Here is an 11,931-nt window from a genome sequence, read left to right on the forward strand (position 1 = left end):
GCTTTCAGGGTAGTTAAAAAGATGCTTAATGAAGGAGGGATGTTTTATGGTAGCTATTACATATTCAAGTTGATGTGCAGCTTTTTGTATGTAGGCCTAATAGTTTCTTTTCTGTCTTATCTAACAAAAAATTCTCCTTACATAACATTGTGGAAAATTGTAAATTGGACTTTTCATGACTTTCTTCGAACAGTGGTTTTGTTACATTCTCTCTTCTATGGAGGCCTGATTCGTAGAGTACACAACTCAGTTGTCTTGTCAACAGACTTTTCCATCTGAGCTGTGAATCTCTGCAGCTCCTCCAAAGTTACTGTGGACCTCTTTAGATGCTTTTCTGATCAGTGCCCTGTTGGCCCGCCTGTCAATTTAGGTTAGATGGCCATACCTTGGTAGGCTTGCAGCTGTGGCATTCTCTTCCCATTTTTGGATCACAGTGGCGCAGCTGGTAGCACTGTTGTCTTGCAGCAAGAAGGTCCCATGCGTGGGTTCTCTCCGGGTACTCCGGTTTCCTCCCACAGTCCAAAAACATGACTGTTAGGTTAATTGGTCTCTCTAAATTCTCCCTAGGTGTGAGTGTGTGTGTGTGCATGGTTGTTCGTCCTGTCTGTCTCTGTGTTGCCCTGCGACTTGTCCAGGGTGTACGTTAACTGGAGATAGGCACCAGCACCCCTCCTGAGCCTACTAGGGACAAGGGTGTTAGCAAATGGATGGATGGATGGTTAGGAACTCTGTGATATTCAAAGCTTCAAATATTGCTTTACAACATAACCCTGCTTTAAACTTCTCCGCTACTTTCTCTTGTCTGTTATGTTCTCTGGTCTTTATGATATTGTTTATTCAATGGTGTTCTCTCACAAACCCCTGAGATGTTCACAAAACCCTATTTACACTGAGATTAAACTACACATGGAAATGAAAGCAAATGGAAGATAACTGCCAAGACTGAATTTTATTTAGAGCTGTCAGAGCAAAGCTGATTAACACATGAACATATAATTTTTTATTTGAAAAAAAGAAGAAAAAAAAAAGAGATATACAGTATATAATTTTTATTGTATTTCACCAGTTTGTATGACTTTGTGTTCAACTTTCCAACTAAATCCCTCCCAATTATTTCCAATACCATGTGGTGAAGATACTAAACAATAAATTTAAGATATTTTGGTCTGATCTGATGTTTCTATAGAAAAACTGCTAATATAAACTTTCAAATCTTTAACAAGAACTGTAACATATATATAATTATAGTATATTAACACTATAATTATACACACTCTTGAATAAATAGGACAGTAACACCAATTCCAGGATAAAATGCAGAGTCCAACAACATATTTCACCAGTATAATAAAAGTAAAAGTAAAATAGAACATTTTAAAACTCCTATAAATTCATTTGAAGCATCAGACTCCTAACTTTAATGCCATCTAAAATAGTAAAATAAAGTGGAGGAATGCTTGTGGAGGAAGCATTCAGGTTCCTCCACAAATGCAGTCCTTATTAAAGGTGCATAAAGTCTCTCCATGTTTGGCACTGTAAAGTTGATATTTACTGACAGATATACGGTCAAGTTGATTGAAAGTTCTCACATCAGTAACTCTAAAACCTATAAGGCTCAATCTGAATATCTTTCTGAAAGATATCAATCAAGAATTCTCCACTGAAACATGTTGATTCAACCACACAGCAGACAAGTCACATACAGGGATTGCATAAAAGGGAACACATTGAATAAAAGTTTTGTAGTCACACAAACCAAAATCATCATGACTTTGGGTAAAATTATTAATGTGCATTGACAAATTTAAATAAGTATTAATACCACAATAATTTGCACTGAATGTGAAAACTGTTTTCAGATTGTCATTTAAAGCCCCGATGAAAATGTATCACTTACTGTCAAGTTGTTAAATACAGCAGAACACTTTCAAGTATAGAGTTGATATGACTAGATGCATATATATTTTTGAAATGTGTTTTAAAGTTACATTTCTCCTACCGGTCTAAAAGAAGATCCACAGCAACACTCAAAAGATAGAATGAACGTTATTTGCATAAGTTTGAGCTAAGAGTCATGCATTATGTTTTGTTGTTTCCATTAATCCTAAATGAGCAATGACATTTGTTCTTTGCAGATGATTTATGACACATACTAATACAGCTACCATGGACACACCCAGTATGTTTCATTAACATCGAATGTAGAGACATCACAAATCACTGTTTCTGGCTCATAAAGCTAGTAAGTTAACCTGCAGGTTGGGTTCACAAGCATGCTGGAAATCGGATTGGAGGGTATCAGACAACTTTGGGAGGAAATAGTTACAAAAATGTGTCTATGTGGAGCTATACAGAAGATTTATAAAGTATCATAACTGAAAAAAAAGGTTTTCTGAAAACACAGTCACCATGGTTGCCAACATCTTAAATTTTTTTTTATGATGGTGCGGCCCTGCAGGTTTGAAGGCCAAGCTTATTCTCGCTTTGTTCCAAAGATTTGGAGGAAGAAGGAGAAGATATACACGATGTCCAGGTAAATGTTGAGGGTGGCAAACACATATTCTTCTGGACTCATGGTGTATCTCTTGTTCCCCATAAGCAGCTGTGTGTCGAATGCCAAGAACTACAACAGACAAAGTAAGAGCAGTTAACCCATCACTTAATCAGTTGTCTTTTGCATGTTGCACCTTCTACATCATCATTAATGCTCAACTGTAAACATACTCTTACCATTGTAAATAGAATGGCTCCCAGGGCAGCATAAATGGCATCCAACCAGGGTACCTGCAAGATAGAGATGTATTTTCCATAATATTGTTGCAAGAATTAAGCAGGTAGCATACTGACAACACTATTGTTCAATGAGCTGATTGAAGCAATCTGGACCCTCGGAAATCTGACCTTTCACAGACATTGCATAATCTGACCTAAACACTCGAAGAAGTCTTTTATTATGACGTCAGATTGAATAGAAATACTATACAAACAACATTCCTGAGATAGAAGGCATTACTAAAAAATGGTTTATTTAGATGTCAAAATATGTCAAAGTATTGCAGATTTCATTCTGCTAGTTTAGAACTTAGCATTAAGCATTTGACACGTGTAGTCTTCATTCTGCAACAAGTGTATTAGTTTTCCTGTTTCTTCTGTTAACCTTTTTTTTTTAGAATATTCCAGAAAGACTATGTCACCACTATATGGCCCAGTGGTGTCATTTGCAGACAAGAAGGATCAAGTAGAGTTCTTTGCCCTGTCAATGGAAAAACACCCCTTATGGGAAACTTTGAGCCTTGAAATGTGATGCCAAGGTGTCCCGACAAAGTATCAGTTTTAAGCCATGTGGTCTCACAGATAATGAGACCACATGTGATGCAAAGTCTTTAAACAATTAAATATGTAAAACCCCGAGTTATTTACACCTTTTTACTTTTTTGTGTGCTGTTTTGCTATTGATTATTTTAGTGTTGCTTTACAATTAAGAATCATGTAGAATCTGGAAGTGGATTCTTTGACTGACTGATCATACTGACTTACATATTGAAAAGGCAGGACAATCGCCAGCACCAGTCCAGAGATGAACATCACCATACAGAAGATGAACAGTATACCTTGGCAAGAGGTCACATCAAGCTAGAGATGGAGATAAAGAGAGAGAGAGAGAGGGAGCAGATACTTAAAATCAATTAACTGGACATATTAAAAAAGATGCATCTAAATATGGTGTTTGAATGTCAAGGTGTGTAAGTTAGGATTAGATAAGATAGTTTATTTGTCTTCCATGGGAGAAATGTGTCTTAGAAAAGGGGGCAAGGCTGCAACAAAGACAAAACAATATTTCAGACAAAGTCAATCACAATAAATACAGAAAACTAGCAGAAATCAACTTTTTTTTTTTACAGAAAAGCACACTGGTACGCAATATTAATGAGCAAAAAAAAAACACAGACTTCAGATGTGTAGTACAGCCACAAAACAATGCCTCTTGACATACAATTCATAATAATTTTCATAGCCTCTTGTTATCTTGTTAAGGCCCTGATAGTTGTCCATTTGCCTCACCTTGGTTTGGAAGCTGAAGACTGTAACAACAAGACAGACTGCGGCTGTGATGCCCAGGCACATCACTACTGACTTGGTGTTATAGAAGCTATAAAAAGAAAATAAACGGGCAGAATTTAATTTAATTTATGTTATTTTACTGACCACATCAACATTCAGAAAAAAAACCCCACCAAACACATTAATCTAAAGTGAATGATGTGATCTGTGCATGGACTGTTCCTGATACCTCACCAGATGATGGTGCTATGTAAAATCCTACATATGGCAAGACATTACTTTTTGTTACAGTGGATCCTTGGCTTTTTGAGTCTTAAGGGAAACTTGGATGCCTTTTATTAAATTTGACAGTCCTCTTTTGGATAATTATGTCAATGATATACTTTTCAAAGCACGGCCACATTTTATTTTTAAATATAACCAGCGGTAAGCTGGAAATAAGAAATGCTGTATCTCTGTGCACATGTCCTATGCTGATCTGTTCTGCTTCTTTTTGCTGTTATTTTCGTGTGATAAGTAAATGTTTAATAAAATACTATTAAAAAAAGTGAATAATGTAGACAAAAACAGTTTTCCATATTTTAGAAAAAATATGTGCATCAGATAGGAATACAAATGGTTATACATTTGTATTCAAATTCACACAACACTTTACAAAAGTTTATGTGTAAAAAAGAAAACCGTGTTCTCTCTTTAATCTACTACTTTGTGATAGTCTACCCTCAAAAATTCCTATATAAACCATTGAAATTTGTGGATATGACATGAAAAATGTCAAGAAGTTCAAAGAGTATGAGTTAAGAATATAAATATAAAATTTACAATATACAAAATGGCAGTTTTATAAAACTCTGCCATTGTTGAAAACAGAAAGAGAATATAAATCAATACCTGGACAACATTCCAGTCATGTAAGAAAGGGATAAAGTCTGTAAAGAAATACATATTTTAAATAATGTCTTCCATCCTGGAATATGTTAAAAACTATGTTTACAAATTTAGAAAAAAATGTACTAAATGTATAAATATAGCTATTTTTGGCTTACAAAAATGGCAAGCAGAATCAGATTCCATGGAAACTGTCTCCTGCAAGATAAAAATCAAATCATTTAGATTTTAGTCTTCATTGATTTCCCATTTATTCTGTAATCAAGTCAGTTTTGAGAAATATTGATTTACCTGGGTGCAGAGCAGCATGACAGAGTCAAGTAGGTGACAAAGAACACCACGCTGCCATACGGGGAAAAATACTGTTAGGCATGATTGGCAAAAAAAATAAATAAATAAATAAATTGTTTTTAAATATTGTATGCTCGTTGAAGTTGTGACTTACTATGAGGCCCAGTACCACCCAGGGTTGGTTTGAATGTAGTCTTTCACTGGATCACTAATAGAGAAATTAAACTGCAAATAAATACCCAGAAAAAACAAGCTGTAATAGTAATTAGTTTACCAAAACTTAGGAAGACTTACCAGAAGGTAAAAAGAGCCACAATTGCAACAGTGACCAAAAGTTGAATCATCAAGATAGAGTACACCTAACAGAAAGAAATCCAGAATAGATCATAATAGTGTTTATGTACGGATGTGTTCTAGTCAGGGAGTCACATTTTAACACTGCTCTGTTATGACAATATTCCTGCTGAATGAGCAAGACATGAAGCTTTGCGATACCTTACGAATGAAGACTCTTCTGATGTTGACATCATCCCAGGTGAACTCTGTGAGCATCTCCACATCATTGTAGCAAGGGGCACTGACACCTAATGGTCACATTCATTTAGGTCATGTCAACGGCTCCAATCCTTCACACATTTATACACGCTCATTGTTACAATGCCTTTTCAGGTCAGTAAGTACCACAGCTAGGTTTGAAATATGAGAATATGTTGGTTTTATAAGTGGACCCAGAAAAAATATGTGTAATCCTACCTGCAATAGCTTCCTCATATGTGGGGGGAGGTGGTGCCACAAAGGCCTCTCCACTTGTGGAATCATTCCCCTTGTTAGCAAGTGACAGCTGAATGAATAAAATATAAACTTTTTTTACTATCAACCTTCTTAAAGGTAACAAGTTTACATTTCTCCTAGAAGTAAAATCTCCCATTTTCACACAAAGTTGGAGTAAATAGGCTACAGGATGAATACAAGAGCACAGCACACACATAAGATCCCTATATGTGAAAGATGTTGACAATTAATCTGTCCTGTCACAGAATATCAGGTACATTTAGTTGGTCTGCATTAAGTCCAAATTAAATATACTGAAGTTAGAAGTTGCTATGAAAAAATGTTCACTGGGTTTGAAAAGCACAATATTTAATATCTGAAATTTGTTAGTTACCTCTTACAAATTTGTGTTAAGCTAACACAAATGTTGTATTAGCTTAAACTTTAAGCTAACGCGACATTTTATTACTCCATGCAACTATTTTCAGCCTAACAGGTTTAAATAATGTAGTGAAAGACTGTGGTTCGCTCAAATTAAAAGTAAAATTTGAGCGTGCACAATTTTCTAAATAATTGAAAATAGTGTCTGATGTGAGGGCAGTAAAGGATAACACAAACTTCCTGAGCTCTGGAAAGAAGTGGAGGGCTCATGGTGATGTAACGCGTTAAACAACCAATGACGCATTTCATTCAGAACCATAAACAGGCTTTAGTAAAGAACGGCATTCATTCGGTGTTACTATATCAAATCACTTTAGCAGCAGGATTATTATATATCCACAGATTGGTTGATGTGATCAGGAAACGCTCACCCCAAGGGAAAATATATATATATTCCTTAAAAAGACAGGAAGAATGGTAAACATAGACAACAGAAGACAAGGCCAGCTCATTCATACCTTGCCCTGTGTCATGATGCCTATCTTTACTCCGTCAGCAGCTTGTATTGGTTTCCTTGCCAACCAGTCAGTCAGTGGGGATCTGGTGTCTTCTTCCTTGTTAATGCGCCTCTCAAAGCCAAAACAGTGAACGAACAGCTGGGAGATCGCGCCTTGGACTTTTTAATGCGCCCTGCTGTCTGATGAGACTGAAAACCGGGCTCTGATGACGCACTGATGTAACCTCAAAACATCGCACTTTCCACTTGTGCGGATGCCCCTCCCACACCCACGGGGGGATGTTCTAGCAGCATCCAGAGAAAGCTGCTCCATAGAAGAGAACTGGGACTGTACCACAGCCCGTCGGAAAGTGGGGAGGAGCGGCAACATGAGACCTGCGTGATGCGTTTTGAGGTCCGCAAGTCCAGAGAAATCTGGCAATACGGTCTGCAGCAGAGGTGGTGGAGTGGGGAGTTGTTGCAGAGCCCAATTTTTATTTTTTTTGTTCTACATCAGAGTTGGCAAATATATTTTCAGTTAAATTAAGTCGGCCTACTGTACATAAATGAGTCAAAATAAACACTTTCATTCTAAATATAATTAAAATCAAATGTAAAATTACATTAGCAGTATTTAGACCTCAGTATTTAGCAGTATTTGTTTTATGTGATAGACCAGCACAAAGTAGGTCATTTTAAAGGTGAGAAAAGGTATATTCATCCGTCTCTGATACCTTAAAACAAAGTTTATTGCTGTGCGTTGTCTTCAGAAGTCACATAATTAATAAGCATGGCAGCCTTTTCAGACCTAAGGTAAGCTATTTAGCCCAAAATATAAAATGTCTTGCACAAAATCAAAAAAAAAAATAGAAGAAAAAAATCCTCATTGTGTATTACTCTGAATACACCATTCATACAGTAACGTGGCAGCATCATGCCATGGGATGCTTTTCTTCAGTACATATGTGGAAGATGCAAAGCACCAGATACAGGTACATCATGAAAGGAAAACTTAAGAGAATGGTCTGAGTTCCAGATGTTGATTCAACTGAGAATTTGTGGTAAAACTTAAAAAGTAATGATTTTCACAAATGATTTATATCTGATATGAATGCATCTGGGTTATTTTGTAAGGAATGGGCACAGATGTCATTTTCTAGATGTGCTGAAAACGCTCACCCCAAGGACCAGCAGCTGTAATTGCATCAAAAGGTGATTATAGAAGCAACTATTTGATACTTTTGTTGGTCTATCACATACACGAGGGAATGTGAGAAAGGTCAGTGGTTATTTGCAAATTGCAAGACCTTAGAATAAATCAAATATAAGTTACTCAACAATAAAACAAGTTTCTTACGTTCCACATATGACCTTTCATTTTCAATTATAAAGAACAGAAACATGGACAAAAAATAGACAAAAGTTGCAGATAAAACTGAAAAGACGAAGTGATATGGCCTATTATAGATTGCAAATATCTTTAGCTCTACGGATACACCGTACTTTCAAGCCTCTGTAAACTAAACGTTTCAGTTTTCTTTTTCCATAAAGTACCTGTACTGCTGAACCTTTTGGAGGTTTTGAATTGATTGCATCCTATGAATGGACTTTTGGAGCTATGTATAAGTACCTGAAATCATTTCTAGAAAGACTCAGAAGCTGTGCAGCATTTTAGGAATTTGTTTAATGAATGAAGCCAGATGTAGCCATTTTCCCATAGCATCCTTAAACATGAAGAGTCAACAATATTCATAAATAACCAACCAAGTAATAACAAGCAAACATAAAAACTGAAGCTACACTAAATTTACTGACAACCCTTGTTGATTTCCTTTTTTTTGGCAAATGTGAACTAAAGTCTATCCCAGTCAAACCTGACCAAATTACATATTTACATCAGGTAATCTTAAATTGATATGTGGCCCAAGTCCTTACTCCACCTCCCCCTCCCCTCTGCATCCCTCCAGTCTCAGATCAGTGTCATTCCTGCTCAGGGTGAAAAGACTAATGACGGCCATCAGAGCTGCCAGCATCATGATGGCGCAGCCTCCGAACATGTGTCTGGTGCCGCCGCCGCCCTCTCCCCCTCCTGTTCCTGAGATTTCTCCGTGGAGCGCCAGTAGTCCCAAGCAGGCCAGCAGGTGCAGCGGTAGCCGAAACCAGGCCAGCACACCGGCACGCTTCTCCTCTGGGATCACCCTTCCCTGCAGAAAGCTGACTGCCGGGAAGTACAGGCCGCACGCCAGCTCCAGCAACAAGAAGGCCAGGAAGGAATCGTGAGGCCTCGGCTGTCCCGGCACAGTGGAAAAGGTTAACATGAAAAATGAGAAGAAGGCCATCAGAATGGCGAGACAGAGCACCTGACCAGGCTGCAGACGATAACGAGTGGAAGTGGCTAAGCGGTACAGCAGGGAGCCCACCATAGAGGCCGCCATAAGGCAGGAGAACACTATACCTAAAGGGGGGCCATGAGGGTCCAGCACTGGAGTCCATAAGAAGACAAATATGTAGAGGACGCTTTCAAACAGAGCCTGCACACCGCCTAAGAGCAGGACTCTCTTGTCTGACAGCAGGCAACGGAGTCCCTCGTGGCAGCTGCGTGAAAATCGCTCTTTAGCAGACAAACGAATGACACTTCCATTTGCAGCGCCAAGTATCAGAGTCTGTTTATCTCCTTCAGGACCTCTTTCAGCCTCCTCCTTACCCCAGTCTGTTAGTACCACCCAGCCACAGCAGCCAAGGCAGGGCACAGCCAGCAGAAAGGGAGCCACTGGTCCCAAGTGAATCCACTCAGCCAGCAAGTTAGCTACAAGCCCTGCGCCCACAGCCAGGCCATGGTTCCAGGTAGCAACTTTATTAAAGGTGCTGGGGATCCATTCTTTGGGAAAGTCATGGACATCTAAATGTCTGTGCACATACCAGGCTTCAAACGTGGTGGCGAGCAGGGATGTGGACAGACCCCCCAGGATGCGGCCCACAATCAAAACAAAATAGTCCCTGGAGAGCTTGGTGAGACAGCAGGCCGAGTAGGACACACAGAAGAGCAGACATGTTTGTCTGCGGCCCAGGACCTGAGGCAGCCAGCCTGAAAACGGAGCAAACAGGACGCAGGAAGCCAGTCCGCAAACGTATAAAATAGCTATTTGAGATTCCAGGAAGCTGTAGTGGCGGTACAGTTTGTAGAGGTAAGGACCCTGGAGCCAGTCTGCCCACAAAGCCAGGAGGTACGCCCGCAGAAATATGCTCTGGAATCGACGGAAAGCCGGGTTGGCAACAGCAGTCAGACTGGACTGAGGTGGTGTGAGGCGGCGTGCTGTGAACTCCAAGCCAACACACAGGGCCAGCAGGACAATTATCGCAAAGTAAGCAGTCACCAACATCTTGAGTAGGATTGCACACAGTTAGTCAAAACGGAGTTTCAACTTTCCCATTTAGTTTCCTCCTGTTCTTCTGGAACTGTGAAAAACACAAGAGAGGTGCCATTGAGTAAAAATATTCACCATGTTAGTTTAACACTAATAATACTATTTCCACTCATTGATTTTGGTCACCTAACACCAAAAACAGGTGGTTGCCACTGGAAAACATTAGCTTCACAAGCATAAAAAGCTGAAAGACTGATTATGGACAGCTAAGTTCACGTCAAGTGGATCTACAGCTAACAGTTCCTGTTACAGTTGTCGTTAGCATGTGAGCTAACGTGCTACTACCAAGATAAAAGCGAGTGTTTTTAATGCAATAAGCCGAATATTTTTGGCATCTAAATTATAGAAAGCAATACATCTTACCATATCGGTTAACACCGGTCCCATATTAAATGTACAATTTAGTAATGACTAACACTAAACAACTCAGCAAGAGACTAGGATTATAGCAAGTATACATTAGCAAACACATCCTTCTCTTCCTGGATCCAATGTTTGTTTTATGTCACCAGCAGATGGCGCTCCTACCTCACTTTTTTACTTAAGTTTGTAGACAGTCCCTATCACGTGGCATAACCAGTTTTTTTTCTGAGCTATTTTTTCCCCTGCATCATTGGTGAAAAAAAACAAACGATTTACTGTAACCCTTAAATTTAATTCTATTTATTTAACTTCATTTCATATCTCTTGATTTCACTTGATTTTCATCCTACTTTTCTTTAGTTTTGTCATATCTTGCTATTGCACTTTAGTTAACGATCAACTTGACTTAGCTTTAACTGTACTTTAATATTTTACTCAAACTTATTTTTCTTTACCTTAACCTTATGTTACTCTACTTCTTGTTAGATGTTTTTTTTCCCATGGGTTATTTTACCTCGCTTTTCTTTCCTTTTTTGTTTTAATTCATTTATTATTTTGCCTTATTTAGTTGGCATTACTAGCATTTATTCATTCTAAAACTAAACTTGATTAGAGTTATATTTTTGCTGAATCCTAAAATGGATATGGAGGGAGTGGGAAAATGTCTATTTTTTCAATAGCATACATACTGTAGATGTTTAACGGTAATGATTCCAGATCGTAGTGAATGCTATATAGTTTGGATTGCTATATAGCTTATTTTATACATACAATTGGTCATACTCAGATTAACCATATTTTCTTATTGAACTAGTTGCAAAAATAGGCCACACCCTGAATTTAAATGCATTTTAGCCAATATTTCTCAAAATAGATGTGAAATGGACACAGAAACATAGTAAAGTACAATTTGAACTTTATGTCATTGTATCACTTTTATTGAGGAAAAAAAAACAATTTACAAAATGTACAAGATGTGCACATTAGCCATAATCAAACAAACAGTGGGAGGATCAACTTCAATCTCCCAGCCAAAAAATATCTCTTTTGTTTGTATGACAAACATTGGGGGCAGAGGATGGGTTCGTGAGCTTCAAGTGCTGGTGATATCAAGGGTTATGCTGGTTGGTTACATTATCTAATATTTGGAAGTGTGCCCAAGAATCTGAGAATTCCCTTCAACACATTCACCTGTGCTTTGCCTCTTAGGCGTATAGCCAGACCCCTCACTGAGTTACAGGAAGGTTGAATACA

At 38.3% G+C, this 11,931-nt stretch overlaps 2 protein-coding genes across 2 annotated transcripts; both read right to left on the minus strand.

Annotated features, from left to right (window-relative positions):
- Positions 1-930: 930 nt before the first annotated feature.
- On the minus strand, positions 931-7,754 carry LOC102226744 (protein lifeguard 2-like). Its single transcript, XM_005801381.3, has 12 exons — positions 6,912-7,754; positions 5,995-6,082; positions 5,737-5,825; positions 5,536-5,600; positions 5,396-5,449; positions 5,242-5,292; positions 5,109-5,148; positions 4,954-4,991; positions 4,063-4,150; positions 3,538-3,633; positions 2,731-2,784; positions 931-2,623 (listed from the first exon to the last, which is right to left on the minus strand). Exons 1-12 carry the CDS (start codon positions 6,924-6,926, stop codon positions 2,474-2,476), a joined length of 828 nt encoding a protein of 275 aa, XP_005801438.1. The 5' UTR covers positions 6,927-7,754; the 3' UTR covers positions 931-2,473.
- A 794-nt stretch (positions 7,755-8,548) lies between these two features.
- Positions 8,549-10,801, minus strand: mfsd5 (major facilitator superfamily domain containing 5). The gene is made up of 2 exons (XM_023339149.1): positions 10,678-10,801; positions 8,549-10,345 (listed from the first exon to the last, which is right to left on the minus strand). The coding sequence occupies exon 2, from the start codon at positions 10,267-10,269 to the stop codon at positions 8,821-8,823; it is 1,449 nt and encodes a 482-aa protein (XP_023194917.1). The 5' UTR covers positions 10,270-10,345; positions 10,678-10,801; the 3' UTR covers positions 8,549-8,820.
- Positions 10,802-11,931: the final 1,130 nt, after the last annotated feature.

This window comes from Xiphophorus maculatus, chromosome 1 (assembly GCF_002775205.1).
Source record: "Xiphophorus maculatus strain JP 163 A chromosome 1, X_maculatus-5.0-male, whole genome shotgun sequence".
NCBI classification, from domain to species: Eukaryota; Metazoa; Chordata; class Actinopteri; order Cyprinodontiformes; family Poeciliidae; genus Xiphophorus; species Xiphophorus maculatus.